This window comes from Vipera ursinii (assembly GCF_947247035.1).
Source record: "Vipera ursinii genome assembly, chromosome: 1".
NCBI classification, from domain to species: Eukaryota; Metazoa; Chordata; class Lepidosauria; order Squamata; family Viperidae; genus Vipera; species Vipera ursinii.
In genome coordinates, this window is record NC_139512.1 from 240,106,805 (window position 1) to 240,124,689 (window position 17,885).

At 38.0% G+C, this 17,885-nt stretch overlaps 1 protein-coding gene across 2 annotated transcripts in view; it reads right to left on the bottom strand.

Annotated features, from left to right (window-relative positions):
• Window positions 1-17,885, bottom strand: part of ME1 (malic enzyme 1) — a 134,357-nt gene that overhangs the window by 58,135 nt on the left and 58,337 nt on the right. For both annotated transcript variants that reach the window (XM_083377330.1, XM_083377331.1), the window contains one exon: window positions 6,047-6,150. In XM_083377330.1, the coding sequence (XP_083233456.1) occupies window positions 6,047-6,150 (104 nt within the window). The remainder of the gene's footprint in view (window positions 1-6,046; window positions 6,151-17,885) is intronic.

Below are 17,885 nucleotides of genomic sequence, written 5' to 3' on the forward strand. Positions count from 1 at the left end.
TCAATTTCTCCTAGCCCAACACACCACGCCGGGCACCACCACCGGGAAATCGCCTGCGGAGCTTCGATGGGGCAGGAGACTAATAACAAGATTAGACCGTCTGCACCCTGATAGAACATCTAACCACCAAGAACCCCCAACACTACTACCACGAACCTTCTCTCCAGGCCAAACCATCTGGGCACGGAATTACACCAGCAACCAAAAATGGATTGAGGGGGTTATAATAAAACAAACCGGCCCCGTCTCATACTTAATTCATTCAGACTCACAAGGCCAGTTACGCCGACACGTCGACCAACTACGTATCCGCAAACCACAAATTACACCCCCACCACCACCACAACAACCCCTTTTACCTTCCTTCATACCAAGTATTCCACCTGCCGAAGAAGCAGGGCCACATCAACCACAAGACGAACCAGAACCCAGAAATGAGGCTTCCCTGCGACGATCCGGCCGATTACGAAAAGCACCCACATATTTGCAGGACTACGAATGGGGAGGAAGTAACAAACAAACACATGGGGGTGGAAACCAACCAGGGGATGGGTAAGGGGTGTATTATATGTATACAGAATACAGTTATGGGGGGCCAGTTAATGTGTTAACGTCAATGGTTCATAAAGGTTAAACAATTAACAACGGTACATGAGGTAAAACGTTGACAGCGGAACACGAGGGAGTTTTGACAGCTGTCAAAACTCCGGACTCGCGCATGCGCACAAGTTGACAGCTCTTGGCTGTCAAAACAACACAAGCCGCCGCACGAGGATCCGAACTGTCAAACGAACCGCAAAGCTGATTGGAGGAGAAAAGAAGCGGGAAGAAGACCGGGTAGTGATTGGACTATTCGACCGGCACCAGACTATAAATAGCCAAGTGTTCCTATTACTTGCTCGCTCTGTTCTAATAAACGTGTTAAGGTTACCTGCTGTCTGGAGTGGTCTGTCCAGCCACTTTATTGGCACTTGCCCAGGTCCCACCCCCTTCTGCCAGGAGACCCTCAAAGCTGTCCCACTCCTGGCCAGGCCCCTACAGGCACCCTTGACACAAACGATGTAAAGCTGGCCATGTCCACCCAGTAGGCCACACCCACTCCAGCCATGCCCACCCAGTAGACGCACCCACCCTGGCCACACCCACCCGGCCCCCTGAGGGCAACCGCAATGCTTATGTGGCCCTCAATGAAATTGAGTTTGACACCCTTGTCCTACATGTTTACTCAGGAATAAGTGCTGAGACATTAAAAGATAGCTCTGAATAAGTGAGCTTAGCATTCCAGGAAATCTTTCCAAGGAAAAAGCTACTTGCAGGAATCAAGTGGATCTACTTAAAAAGCACAGTAGTTGCAGATGCTCCATCACTAGAGGTTTTTAAGAAGAGATTGGACAATCACTTGTCTGAAATGGTATGTTTCCTGCTTGAGCAGGGGGTTGGACTAGAAGACCTCCAAGGTCCCTTCCAGCTCTCGTTACTCTGTTATTCATTCATGTATCTGCCTGAATATATGAAGGCTTGAAATTGGATATAGGATGGGCCACACATAATGGTCATACAGTTTACAGCCATACGTCTTGCCAATCTCTTTCTTTACTTTCCTTCAACTTTCCTATGTTAAAATATTTAAAGAGGAATTGGGGTTAGCTCAAATGCAACTTTCCTTTTGATTTAGGACTCTTAATACATAATGATCCCAAACTGTGCAGCAAACTGGGTGACTTAAGCCAATTGAGCTCGCTCTCTCTCTCTCTCTCTCTCTCTCTCTCTCTCTCTCTCTCTCTCTCTCTCTCTGCAGGACATAATAGAAAAAAATGATCGACTGATTGATTAATGATTGTTTAGATGCATATATAACTGCTCTTTGCATCATCTGGCTGAATGCCTATTTGACTGGAAAAAAAAGAAGTACAGAGGGAGGGCAGCAAGCCCAACCCTGTTGATTGACCAGTTCAAAACTGGTCTCTTGAGTCAAATAGCAAACTGGGCTACTAACCGGATATGCTATCTAGGCTTTCTAAGTTGTTAGTTGCAGACGCCCATTGTTGGTGTCAAATGAGTATTACATTTGTGAAACGTAGCAGCTATAATTATTTTACAATGCATTTTCAAGTGTTTCGGATTTAATCTTCTTTACAGGTATGTATAAATCATTCTGATTATAAGTGCAGAAGCAGGGATTGACGGGTAGCTTTTTCAGACGCTGACTAGTGCTAGAGAATAAATCAATCAAATGGTCTTAGGGGGGAAAAAGATTGGGCAGCACTCCAAGAACTGCCAGGTGATTGAGCTGAACCCTATCTCATTAAAAAAAAAAAAAAAATCCCTTCTCACCCCAATGGATGGCATGCAGTCCCCCTCAACCTTCAGTCCTCTACCAGAAGCTTGGGATTTTGAGGGTTCTGTGCAGTAATCTTAGTTGTTCCTAGCACTGCAATCTCCTGGACAAAGAGCTCTGGTGTTGTTCCTGGGAGCAGCTGGAGCTACTCTCCCAGCTTAGGAGTCACAACCCCGAGGGCTCCTACAACCACAGGGGGCCACTTTGGGCTTTGCTTTCCACATTCTCCTTCAAGCCCTGGTTCTTCTCCAGCTTCTCATACATCTTCCTGCCGTCGCTGTCACTTGGCACTGCTACATCTATCACCAATGCTGCCTTCTGATCCTTGTCTACTACCGTGATGTCTGATTGATTAGCCGGCACTTGCCTGCGGCCCACAGGTAGTTCCAGTCCACCAATCTTAACCGCCTTCCCGCCCTTGGCTACCATCCAGCCATACTTCTCCAGTCCAAATGACATCCAAATGTCCTCACTGTCGATAGGGTGTTCAGGCCTATGCAGAACAGTAGCATCTCCTTGAGGAAGGTCCTTTGTATCCTGTTGACTTTGGATAGTGCCAGGCCTTCGCAGATCCATGTGTGTGTCATTGAGCTGCATGCCTTCCTGTCTTCAATTCAGGCTGTGCTGCCTGAATTGTGCTGCTGTACTGTCTAGACCTTGAGTCTTGGCCAGTGCTTTATCTATGAGCAAATGGTGTTTTGAGCCTCTCATGTTGTTCCCAATGCCCTTCTGAGCTATGCTCGGGCACTGACCCATATAGTCCTGTAGCATGGCGGCTATGATACCTGATAGGACTTTCCATGTTTGTGGGGAGGCTGAATATTGGCTGATAGTTGGATGGTACTATTTTCTTATGGGGGTCTTTCATGATCAGTGTTGTCTTTCCTTCTGTTCCTAGTCTGATGGGAAACCTGCTGCTAGCAGCTTGTGTGTGTGTGTGTGTGTGTGTGTGTGAGAGAGAGAGAGAGAGAGAGAGAGAGAGAGAGAGAGAGTGAGGTCACATACTTTCCTCCAGTTATTTGAAATTCTCTTTATGTTTACTTGCACGTAATGTGCACAATAAACAATAATTTAATAAGCTTTTTTTAAAGATGAAAACTCCATGTATTCTCTGTACTCTCTCAACCAATCTACAAAATAGCCTTTATTTCAGCAACCCACTCTCAAGCTCCAAACTCCTAGGTCTAGGACCGTGGTGGCGAACCTATCGGCCGCGTGCCACAGGTGGCACGCAGAGCCCTCTCTGTGGGCACGCGTGCCATCGCCCCAGTCCTAGGCCTTCAGCTGGGTTTTATAAAACCTTTTCATTTTAGGCCTCCGCCACCGTGTGCAAAAAAACACAAAGGTTCAATCAATCAATCAATCCTTCGGGAAAGGGCGGTATATAAATTCAATAAAATAAAATAAATTTCAACTTCTCATGGGAAAACAAAAGATCTCGCAAAGTTGGAATTGATTGATTGAACTTTTTAGTCCCATCCAATCTACCGTTACCACCACAGCCACGCCTGCCCAATGGGCCATGCCCACCCAATGGGCCGTGCCCACCCAATGGGCCACACCCACCCAATGGGCCACGCCCAGTCGGCATCCAACGATACATAAGTGGGTTTGGGGTTGCAGTTTGGGCACTCGTTCTCTAAAAGGTTTGCCATCACTAGTCTAGGAAAAAGAGACCATCAACTGGAACGTGATCGTAGATCAGCAAAGCAAACCTTTTAAACATTTCTTTCCTTAGCAAATGTAGCAACAAGACTTTTTCTTTGTTAAATTGATATGCTGAAATGCAGAAACAAAATTCAGAATTTTGGCCATTATTTCTAGTACTTAAAACTAATTCCTGAGTTAACATTTAGGCAGCTCATCCCATGGAGTATTGTTCTGGGTTGTAAATCATTGGCTCCAGCCACCATTTAATTGTGATTTTTGCATCTGTTCCCTCAGGTTTTTTTCAACCCAGCTTGCAGTCCTGATTCTGGTAGGTAGATCTTAAAATTCTAAGAAAATAATTCATGCATAAAGTAAGTCTGCTTATCCCTGATTTACATACTCAATAATTTTTTAAAAAGGCCACCATACCTCAGCCCTTGTGGTTTTATTAACTCATTACCATACCAAAGTGGAAAAAAAAACTATTTGTAGAGCACATTGGACACAGAAAATTTAAACCTTATTTTTTAAGATTAACTTGGATATTTACCATAAATTGAATAGCTTGGGGATCTTAGACATACAGTATAAGGAAATATGTTGTGTACATTTTCTTGCTTTGAAAACCATTCTACAAATTGCCATGTATGTTCCTTGTCATCTTTATATAATAAAGGCTTTTCTCTGCTACTAAAGGATACATAAAAGCTTAAAATAACTCATAGAAACAAAATGTATTTTTCCAAGAAAAAATATATAATTGTTATAATGGAAAACCAATTTTATACACCTCATCTATGCTCAATTTCTAAGCAAGCCCAAACTGCTATAGTGTAAAATACTCTATTCTTAGAAATCTTGCCACTTCTTTTTCCCTTACTATGGAACAAACATCACTTTATTGATTAGTTTCTAAACTTTAAATTCTCTTTGTAAATAAGACTTGTCATGAAGTGACTACATCACACATTTTTAATATTTTAATGAGAAAAAAACAAAACTTTTGGAGATGAAAAACATATAACTTTCTAAAACAAACCCCAAGCATAGCAGATAGATAAAAGGTACAGAGGTTTCTACTTAATTATATATTTACTGCTTATTTTTATCAGGTATAAAAATTTACCTGAACTCCTAGCCTGACATCGTTTCACCCAATTCTGGATGGGTTAGCAAATTTGCAAACAGAGAACAATATAGATTCGTTCCAGCAATGATTATAAACACTGGAATAACTTGCAAAAGAATTTCTATAAATAAACAACTATAGATGGTACCGTTGGCAATTAAGAATTAACAACAGGCCAAGAATTGATTAAATTAAAAATACTAGATTTAAATTTTCCTATTAGAGTTTCAGTGTGGTCCAATATTTTTTTATAATTTCTAATTAATGTCACAATTATCTGGTTTCTTCCTAATATATTTCTTTGCCAAAGAAAAAGACTGTGCCAAATAAATATGCTGCTAACAAGTTTTAACAATATTCTAATAAAATGGTAAGCAAAACCATTGTTCTGAATTTTTTTATTTAACTTGAAACTATGTGGAAAATATATTTCTGCAAGCAACTAAAGAAAATAAGCCAGGACTGCACCTCACTTGACCAAGCAATGGACAAAAATATTAATTTTAATGTTACAATTACTGCTGCAACTAGCTGTAAATGCAAGCCGGTTGCATTTTATTGTTGTAAGCCACCCAGAGTCATGTCAAAGCAAGATTGGCAGTAAACAAATCTAATAAATAAATAAAATAAATAAGAATAAACTCTGATTCCCCCATTCTGGTTTTCTTAAATTTAAAATAACTTTTAAAACAGATAAAAAGAGATATTTCCTAATATTGGGAGAGGTTCCCCAACTTCTTCTTGCTGTTGTAAAAAAGTAAATCCATCCACAACCACTCAACATTATAAACCAATGAGCCACAAGTACAATCTGTATTTGTAAGTCTGCAAAAACATGCATCTTAGCTTATAAGGTAAATTGTCCTTCCAGCTCTCAATAAATTCTTAAAACATCCAGTGATACAAACTGCAGAAAGATAACCAATTACCGGGAAACTGCAGCTTCCATAAATTCATCTAGAAGATCATCATAAGCCTGGCCTCGGATTCGTTTGTGTTTCAGACCAATGTACAAAGGATCATTTATCAACTCCTGTTCAAAAGAAAGGGGAAAAAATCAATACAATAGTTATCATTTGGGGCACTTTAATCCAAATATATTGTATGTGTATACTTGCCATTTATAATTGGAAAAATTGGTCAGGGAATTATAAGATAGAAGAATGGTGGGAAATCTCCAACATAAGCATTTTTTAAGATTTTTTTAATCCCTCATTATTTTTATAAATAATTCAAGTCAGCAAACTTACCTAATACATCTTCTTCCTCCTACTTCCCAACAATAACCCTATAAAGTATGTTGGACTGAAAGAGAAGGGATGCTCCAAAGTCCTCCCCCCTCCCCCGGCTTTCATGACTGGGGTGGAATTAGAACTCACAGTCTCCTGGTTTCTACCCCAGTGTGCCTTAGCTATGATTGTTTATTTTATTTAAGTAAATTTTAAGATTTTAATTGTCTATTTTAGTATATTCATTGAGCTATAATTCCTTTGATATGTTATACGAGTTAAACAAACATAAAACTAATATGTGCATATGGTGTCGATAGATTTGGAAAATAAATAAATATTAAACATTAAATTTAAATATTAATGGCAAATTAAAATTGAGAAAAAATTATTAGGTCATTGATTGTCTAAAAGATTGAATGTTACAACAATTAAGATATACATACACTAAAAACTATTGATAAATGTTAGAAAGTTATTTTTTATTTGATTGATAGAATAAGAATTGTATTAATTTAAATATGAGACAGTATATCTTAAGGGGGAAAGAGAGGGAATAGTTATTGTAATACTTTGAGATCTGTACTAATGATATCTAAATGTATTTAGAATTATTGTACTCAGCCGCCACGTTGCTTTTCAAATATGTAAATGTAATATTAGAAAACTAATTAAAAATTTTTAAAAAAAAGATTTGGAAAATAAACATGAATGGTGATTGGTTTGACTATCAATAGATTAGAGATATACATAAAATTAAGTGAATACATTTGTAAAAACAAAAAGATAAGCAGGGTCAGACCTGGGTAGTATAAATATGACAGACTATCAAGAAATAAGGAGATGGGGAAATGAAAAAAAGTTTCAAAAGAAAACAGTGGGAAATCATTTCTGCATGGTTGCCAAGGAAGCAGTATTTATCTCTGTGTAGTTTCCAATAATCAGGCTCTACGTGGTGAGTTGCTAGGATTTTAAAGTAATTTAAAATTGCATATAGCATCCTACATAACTTCTTTTAAGTTATTTATACCTGGAAAAAATCAATTCATACCTTTCTAAAATCAGATTACATAACCAAACATTTCTTGTGAGAAGGAAAACATAATGCTTTTCTAGAGTAGATATTATAGCCTTTTTGAGACTAAATGTTAGCTTTTAATCTCATGTATCAAATTATACCTTATAATTTGCAAATCCAAATACATGCAATATCCAAAACAAAAATAAAACAGAAATGAATAAATGAATCCCTGACCACATCAAACCACAGATAATTTTTATACTTCAGAGAGTTCCACAAAGTATATTTCAGGAGGAAGATATGGTTTTGGCCATTCTACTATTATTTAAGTCTAAGCTACCAATTACAACAAAACCAAATGCCATCTTCCAATTTCAGGAAACCTCTTTGTGGGATACAAACACGTAATCCTTACCTTACTAAATGACAGCACAGAATCATTTTCATTTTCCAGTTCTTATTCGAAATTGTGCCTAACTGCTGTCCTTCGACTCCTTGGAAAAACTAATGGGATGAAACAGTAAAACGCAGCCTAAAATGGAACCCTAAACAAAATTGAACTTCAGGTTTGACTAGAAACCAGTCTAACATGGCCTTCATAATGAAGCCATTATAGAGATAGACATGTCTAGAGAGACTAACTGCTTTGTTGAGGCAATGATCAGAAAAGAGAAACTTAACATGCTTTAGAATTGTGATGCAAGTGAATGATGGACAGAACAAAACAGTTATGTTTAGAAAGGATCAAGGAAGTAGAAAGAGAGAATAACAACAGATGAAATGGATGAACAACATAAAAAAAATTATAAGGCTGCCCTTTAGAGAACTACAAATTATTACTGGAGACCAGCTAAACCAGGGATCCCTAACCCCTGGTCCGTGGAACAGTACTGGGCATGCCAGCAACCGGTCCGCACAAACAAGCAAAGCCCCATCTGCAGGATGCAGGCAACACACAAAACCACACCCCTTCCAGTCCGTGGAAAAACCTCTTTCCACGTAACCGGTCCCTGGTACCCAAAAGGTTGGGGACCTCTGAGCTAAACAATAAACACTGGTCTTTGCAGTCAGGAATCAAATTTGAAGTCACTTAATTAACTAACGTATCTCCAACTAACAGCTGGTTTTGCCATATAACACATTATTCCCAAAACTATTCTGAACCTCAGTATCAGTTTTTTTATGGAAGGAATAATGATAATAGTGAAGCTTCCAATAGAAATTAAAAAATACTCCTAGCCCACCTGAGAAACAGTAATAATCTGGATCTGAAACTCTCATCAACTATAAGGAAACATGGTTGGTTCATATGATTGCTTCAACAAATGACAAGTTTGTTCTACAACACTATACATGAGCCATAGGCTGTCATTTTTCATTCCCTTCGTTAAACAAATATTTCAGGATACTTCATTTAGAGATTAACTGTTATTTTTCTTTAAAAGTATCCTGCCAAACTGGGTGAATTATGAACTTGTAAAAGTAAAATATTCACAAAGACCTCATATATGGATCAGAGATGGATATCGCTAATTTAGTGGATGTTCAGCAACATCTAAAGGACCTTAGTGTAGTGCTTCCTCAGACCAATACTTGAACTAGAAGGCTTGCAGACATTCAATGAAGAGCTCTTGTAAGATATTTACATTGCAGATATCAGAAAAACCACTAATAATGACAAGAAACACATAGTGCAAACTCTATGATGCATGTCCTAATGTAGCAGTGGACCAAGAATCTCTCTCATTTGGAGAAGTGGTCAATATCAGTGCATTGTTACTGTAATTGACCACTCTAGTCTGGGGCCCTTTGTTAGCTTTGGTCCTCAAATTAGTTCCTCCCATATAATATTGATAAAATAAAATGCAATGGCAACTTTACACAGCCAGTTTGACAAATGGCATACGGAAGACTTATAACAAACATGGACTGCCATCCTGAATCTATACAGAAACTATTTGACAGATCTGAAAAACAAGGCAAACGATGGATACTCTACACCAGGGGTAGGCAACCTCGGCTCTTTTATGACTCATGGACTTCAACTCCCAGAATTCCTGAGCCAGCTGGCTCAGGAATTCTGGGAGTTGAAGTCCATGAGTCATAAAAGAGCCGAGGTTGCCTACCCCTGCTCTACACCAAGAGTGTTTTTTAATCCAAACCACAATCTCAAAGCTCAATTTCATCAGTGTAAAACATGATTTAATAATTACCACTGAACAACTTCATACTTAAAACTGTCATGTTGGGGCTGTTGTTATGAAGAAATATGAGGAGGGAGCACTATGTATTTGAGCTATACAGAAAAAATGGATATAAACCTATTAAATGATAAAAATTTTAACAAATGAATAATTAAGAATATCCAATACTTTCAACATCTATATAACTATATCTATATTGGAGTAGCAATAGATAGTTACTGATATGAGACCAGGACCCTTTATTCAGACATTTTCATTTACAAGCATCAAAATGATCTTTTCTCTTTTGTTGCAATTGATGTGCTATTTGGTATGCTATTTGGCATGCTACCAAAATTTTTCTGAATCAGAATTAGATCACACCAGAGACTGTAGATAACATGTAGAGTTCTTCATAGACTATTTGTAAACTGGAGAAGCCCCAAACAATATGCAACAATAAGCTCAAATGCAATAGATGCAATAGATCTAGAGAGGAACCATTAGAATTTCGGGGCCAACCAATCACCATCCTTAAACAGATACCTAAAAGGATGAGGGATCTGAGACGCGGCTATCAATTCTTAACATCCAAACTAATAAGAGAAAATGTAAACTTTAGATGGCTAACTCCAGAGGGTATTCTTGTTACGTGGCAGGATAGAAGGCATAGACTGGACACGATAGAGAAGGCAGAAGATTTTTACAAACGCCACTTCCATAGCCAAGAGGAAGTAGATTTAGAAGATCAAGATGGAAGGGAGGTAAGAGAAAGAGATACAATACGTGTGGCAATGGATGGGAAGATCTTAGCTACAGAGGATAGAAGGAACAAATCCGGTGAGTTAACAGAGAAACATGGAACTAGAGACAAGGAAGAGAGAGAGCCCCGAATCACGAGATCCACAAAAACCAGAAATAAGTAAGATGAAGGGAGGTGAGTGTAGTATTATGTCTGTGAATATTAATGGATTGAATTCGCCAGTGAAAAGGCGGAAATTTTTTAATAGGCTTATTCACCAACAATTGGATATCGTGGCAATACAAGAAGTCCATATAAAGGAACAAGAAAAATATTTGTTAGTACAACCAAGAATAGGGAACCTATTCGTTTCCTTAGACCGACACAAGAAAAAGAGAGGAGTGGCACTATATGTAAACCCAAAATTGACTGCAAAACTAATTTATAACGATAAAGAGGGTAGAATACTGATAGTCGAGGTTATAATAAATCACAGGAAGGTCATGATGGTAGAGATATATGCCCCAAACCATAACCAAGAACAATTTTTCAAAACACTTCACAATAAGATATGTAGCATTGATTATGAGGAGATTTGTTTAATAGGAGATTTTAATGCTATCCTAGATATAAATTTGGATTATATGGGAAAGACGCTTAGGAAAAAGAAGAGAAGAACTCTACCGAGATCTTTTCTTAACTTGGCTGAGGAACTAAATATCCAAGATGTCTGGAGGGAAAGAAATCGTAAGGCTAGACAATATACATATTACTCCAACCGACATAACTCATGGTCTAGAATAGACATGGTGTGGATGACGAAAGAAATTAGTTCAGAAATAGATGAGGTACATATAGCGACAGGTACTTGGGCAGATCACAATCCTATTAAACTTATCTGGAAAGGTTCCAAAAAAATATCCAGATGGACGCTTCAAAGAGCAATTTTAAAAGAAGACGAATTCAAATCTAAGATGGAGAGAGAACTAAGTTTTTTCTTTAAGGAAAATAAAGCTATAGACACCTCAGTACAAAACAATTGGGATACAGCTAAGGCTGTGATGAGAGGGGTAGCGAGGGCATATATGGTATATAAAAATAAGGGGAAAAGACAACAACGGGAAAGATTAGAAGAGGAATATAAGAGCTTAGAAGTTACACTCCAACAAGATCCACAAAAAGAGAATATCAAGCAATCTATGGATCTGATTAAACACAAACTTAACATTCTAGACAAAGAGAAATTGGCACAACAATTGAGAAACACGAAACAAATTTTTTTTTGAAAATGCAAATAAACCGGGCCGGTGGCTCGCATACAAATTGGGAAAACAAAAGGGGAAAAACTGGATTCACGAACTACGAGATGAGGAAGGGAGAATATTCCACCAGGAGGAAAAAAAAAAAATTATAGCCCAGGAATTTTATGAACGTTTATATAAAGAAGATAGCCAGGCAAGTGTGGAGAAAATGGAGGAATATTTTCAAAGAGCCAAACTACCTAAGGTCACAGAAGATACCAGAAATATGTTAAACGAGGAAATTCGACTATCTGAGGTGATAAAAGCTATTAATGCACAAAAGAATAATAAAGCATCGGGACCCGACGGTCTTCCATCAGAGATTTATAAAGAATTACAAAATATCCTAGCTCAACCCCTAGTGGAGGTATTTAACGCAGTATTAGAAGGCGCAAGGACGCCTAAATCTTGGCTAGAGGCAAACATAACCCTTATTCCGAAAGATAACACAGACCATACATTAATCCAAAATTACAGACCCATATCACTTCTTAACTCGGACTACAAGATATTTACATCAATTATAGCGGAACGATTGAAACGATTTCTGAATGATTTCATACACGCAGATCAAAATGGTTTTCTCGCTAAGAGACACACTAAGCACAACATTAGAATAATATTAGATACATTGGAGTACTATGAATTACATAGCGAACAACAGATGGCATTACTTTTCTTAGACGCCCAAAAGGCATTTGACAATGTTAAATGGTCTTTTTTGTGCCAACAGCTTAGCTTTATGAATATGGGTGAAAAATTTATAAATATAATTAGGGCAATTTATGACAATCAGGAAGCAAAAATAATTATTAATGGGGAAGCATCTAGCAAGTTTCAAATTCAAAAGGGAACACGGCAAGGCTGCCCCTTATCACCGTTGCTGTTTATATTGACTCTTGAAGTATTAACGAGAACTATAAGAAACGACCCAAAGATAAAAGGATTAACCATTAAAAAGGAAACCTTTAAATTGCAAGCTTTCGCGGACGATCTAGTTTTTATTATGGAGGATCCATGTCAGACGGGACCAAAGCTATTGGAAGAATTATCTAAATATGGTGAGGTTGCCGGACTGCGAATAAATAGAAATAAGACCAAGATGATTGTTAAAAATATGACCAATAAACAAAAAGGTAATCTGGCCGAAATCACGGATATAGAAATAGTCAAGAAAATAAAATATTTAGGGATTAACATTACGGCTAGATGCACTTCACTCAAAAAGGATAATTATGATAGTGTAGTGAATCAAATAAAAGGTGACCTGGAAAGATGGGGAAACCTAAAACTCTCATTATTGGGAAGAATCGCTATCATTAAGATGAACATTCTGCCTAAAATCCTGTTTCTGTTTCAGAATATCCCAATTCAACTCGACTCTAAATTTTTTCAAAATTTGGATAAATTATCACTAAATTTTATTTGGCAGGGGAAAAAACCAAGAATTAAATTGAAATATTTACAAGACACGAAGGAAAATGGGGGTTTTGGATTGCCAGACTGGGAATTATATTACCACGCCGCGGCCCTGAGCTGGATTAGAGAATGGGTAATCTTGAGAAATAGAAGACTATTAACTTTAGAGGGTCACGATTTGCAATATGGCTGGCATGCTTTCCTATGGACGGAGAAACAAGGTCTTTTCTCGCATTTTCAAAGACACCGGATCAGGCAAGCGCTACTCAATACTTGGAAAAAAATTAGATCTCACAATTACACCAAAATACCGGTCTGGCTATCCACCCTTGAAGCGATAGTTTACCCAAATCTGTTTGATTTGGGTAACATAATCTCATACAAGGATATTCTGAATGAGGAGGGGGAATTGAAACTTAGGAATGAACTAGAATTACAAGGTATAAAACTCGATTGGTGGGCCTACTTACAAATCCAATCGAGATTTAGGAAGGATAAAAATGAATGGGGGATATATACCTCTGAAACAGCATTGGACAAAATATTATTGGGACCGGACTCAAAACAAATAAGGAATTTTTATAAATTACTTTTGGGATATAAGCTGTTTGAAGAGCAAGTGAAAGACCCCATGTTGATCTGGGCTAACAATTTAGGACATAACATCGACCTAGATACTTGGCAAACAATTTGGGATAGGAATAAAAGGATAACACTGGCCTCATCGTATAAAGAAAATTTATTTAAAATGTTTTACCGATGGCATCTTCCCCCAGCCCGCTTAGCAAAAATGTACACAACAGTATCTCCCAAATGTTGGAAGTGTTCTGAAGAGATAGGCACATACTTCCACACGTGGTGGTCTTGCAGTAAAACACAAAAATTTTGGAGAATGATTTGGATTTGGCTGAAAGAAATATTGAAACAAGATCTGGAGTTTAGTCCAGAACTTTTCTTGTTGGGAATCACGAAAGAGAAATATCCTAAAGATGTGCTATACTTAACGATCCATATTATCACAGCAGCTAGAATATCATTTGCGCAAAAATGGAAAAAGAATGAGATCCCAGGACAAAAAGAGGTTATTAGGAAAATTTGGGATTGCGCTGAAATGGACAGATTAACTTTGGAATTAAAGAATAAAGATCAATCAGACTATTATAGAATTTGGAACAAATTGTATCTTTGGATGGATAAAAAGAAAGGTCTCTATTAGGTTTTACAGACTAGCTCACTGTTTTAAATATTGTGGTATTTCACCAATTTGTAATCTAAGTGTATTTAAGTGTATTTTTGATGTACATATATACATGTATATATATATATATTTAAACATTGTAGACAAAAAGGTTTGTCAGCTCGCTGGTACTGTGTCCAATGTTTTTAAATAATAAATTTAATTAAAAAAAAAAAATAGAATTGTGATGCAAGTGAATGATGGACAGAACAAAACAGTTATGTTTAGAAAGGATCAAGGAAGTAGAAAGAGAGAATAACAACAGATGAAATGGATGAACAACATAAAAAAAATTATAAGGCTGCCCTTTAGAGAACTACAAATTATTACTGGAGACCAGCTAAACCAGGGATCCCTAACCCCTGGTCCGTGGAACAGTACTGGGCATGCCAGCAACCGGTCCGCACAAACAAGCAAAGCCCCATCTGCAGGATGCAGGCAACACACAAAACCACACCCCTTCCAGTCCGTGGAAAAACCTCTTTCCACGTAACCGGTCCCTGGTACCCAAAAGGTTGGGGACCTCTGAGCTAAACAATAAACACTGGTCTTTGCAGTCAGGAATCAAATTTGAAGTCACTTAATTAACTAACGTATCTCCAACTAACAGCTGGTTTTGCCATATAACACATTATTCCCAAAACTATTCTGAACCTCAGTATCAGTTTTTTTATGGAAGGAATAATGATAACAGTGAAGCTTCCAATAGAAATTAAAAAATACTCCTAGCCCACCTGAGAAACAGTAATAATCTGGATCTGAAACTCTCATCAACTATAAGGAAACATGGTTGGTTCATATGATTGCTTCAACAAATGACAAGTTTGTTCTACAACACTATACATGAGCCATAGGCTGTCATTTTTCATTCCCTTCGTTAAACAAATATTTCAGGATACTTCATTTAGAGATTAACTGTTATTTTTCTTTAAAAGTATCCTGCCAAACTGGGTGAATTATGAACTTGTAAAAGTAAAATATTCACAAAGACCTCATATATGGATCAGAGATGGATATCGCTAATTTAGTGGATGTTCAGCAACATCTAAAGGACCTTAGTGTAGTGCTTCCTCAGACCAATACTTGAACTAGAAGGCTTGCAGACATTCAATGAAGAGCTCTTGTAAGATATTTACATTGCAGATATCAGAAAAACCACTAATAATGACAAGAAACACATAGTGCAAACTCTATGATGCATGTCCTAATGTAGCAGTGGACCAAGAATCTCTCTCATTTGGAGAAGTGGTCAATATCAGTGCATTGTTACTGTAATTGACCACTCTAGTCTGGGGCCCTTTGTTAGCTTTGGTCCTCAAATTAGTTCCTCCCATATAATATTGATAAAATAAAATGCAATGGCAACTTTACACAGCCAGTTTGACAAATGGCATACGGAAGACTTATAACAAACATGGACTGCCATCCTGAATCTATACAGAAACTATTTGACAGATCTGAAAAACAAGGCAAACGATGGATACTCTACACCAGGGGTAGGCAACCTCGGCTCTTTTATGACTCATGGACTTCAACTCCCAGAATTCCTGAGCCAGCTGGCTCAGGAATTCTGGGAGTTGAAGTCCATGAGTCATAAAAGAGCCGAGGTTGCCTACCCCTGCTCTACACCAAGAGTGTTTTTTAATCCAAACCACAATCTCAAAGCTCAATTTCATCAGTGTAAAACATGATTTAATAATTACCACTGAACAACTTCATACTTAAAACTGTCATGTTGGGGCTGTTGTTATGAAGAAATATGAGGAGGGAGCACTATGTATTTGAGCTATACAGAAAAAATGGATATAAACCTATTAAATGATAAAAATTTTAACAAATGAATAATTAAGAATATCCAATACTTTCAACATCTATATAACTATATCTATATTGGAGTAGCAATAGATAGTTACTGATATGAGACCAGGACCCTTTATTCAGACATTTTCATTTACAAGCATCAAAATGATCTTTTCTCTTTTGTTGCAATTGATGTGCTATTTGGTATGCTATTTGGCATGCTACCAAAATTTTTCTGAATCAGAATTAGATCACACCAGAGACTGTAGATAACATGTAGAGTTCTTCATAGACTATTTGTAAACTGGAGAAGCCCCAAACAATATGCAACAATAAGCTCAAAACAAAGTTTCAGTGATCTAAAACCCTTCTCATATTTATGTAGTTTGAGGCATGGCTTCTTGCCACTTTAACAAGCCCACTCAAGCTTCAGACGGATAAGCCTCAACCTCCGTTTTCATCCACCAAAAATGGAAACAGAAAACCACTGTTTTTTAAATAAAGGACATTTTCTCTTGATCAGTTAGTTCCAGGATAGATTAGTTAAAATTGGGATCATTCTTAGTTGATAATATTGGCCATGTATTTCAAGAAGCAGGTCAAATATAAAGCGATCTCCTTGCATACAGAAATAGTGAGAAGTAAAATATATGGAGCAAAGAAGACCAGACATGAGATAATGACTATGTAATACAGAAATTTGCAGCTGAAAATATTAAATCAGTCTAGAAATGGTTTACAAAGACATGTTTAATGCTGAAAATTTAAATGTGAGTCACTGGTTTAATAACGCCTCCCTTGATCTAGAGAGAACATTTATGGTTTTGTTTTGTTTTAAATCCCATTTATATCCCGCCCTTCTCCGAAGACTCAGGGCGGCTTACAATTTAAAGCACAAACCAATGTGCTTAGCAATAGCCTTCATTCTATGTGTATGCCTGCTTATTAGGGCTTTCGCCCACCCCTGTTAAGGTCACTTAAAATGCTATTTACTTTTCAAACTATTGAAATTCATCTAACTTAACAAAAAGGAGTTCCAGAAACTATGTATAATTACAGTTCTGGGGTGTAAGGTAGTTATTGCAGAAAAGCTTCAGGAGGTGGCAGCACTTAGCTGACCTTGTCAAGCCTGGTTAGTGCTTTTATGAAAGGCTACCAGAAAATCCCAGGACTTTAGGTTAAACAGGAAGTCAAAAACACCCCAGAAAAGAACAGAAGCAAATCACCTTTGTGTGCCTGTAAAGAAAGTTATACATCCATGTCCATGAAATCATCAGGAGTCTAGCTCACCTCAAAGGACACATAACTTTTATTGCCAAAGAAGAAAAAGGTAAATGTGCCTTTTCTAAATGTAACAGTTTTTTTCCACCTGCTTTAGCCTAGATTCAAGCAACCTGGCTGTGCGTGCTGGCATCTCGGGAAACTCAGATCATTCCATCTCTTACTATGGGGGGTGAGTTATTACCCCCCGTAGATAGGGCTCGCAACTTGGGAGTCCTCCTAGATTCACAGCTTTCTTTAGAAGATCATATAGTAACTGTGACTAGGGGGGCCTTCGCCCAGGTTCGCCTGGTGCGCCAGTTGCGGCCCTATCTAGACCGGGATGGCTTGCGTACAGTCACTCATGCGCTCGTGACCTCTCGGTTAGACTACTGCAACGCTCTCTACATGGGGCTGCCCTTGAGGACCACTCGGAGGCTCCAACTGGTGCAGAATGCAGCTGCGCGAGTTGTGTTGGGGGTCTCTCGATACTCCCATGTTACACCTCTGCTCCGTGAGCTGCATTGGCTTCCAGTTGCCTTCCGGGTGAGATTCAAGGTGCTGGTAATGACCTAC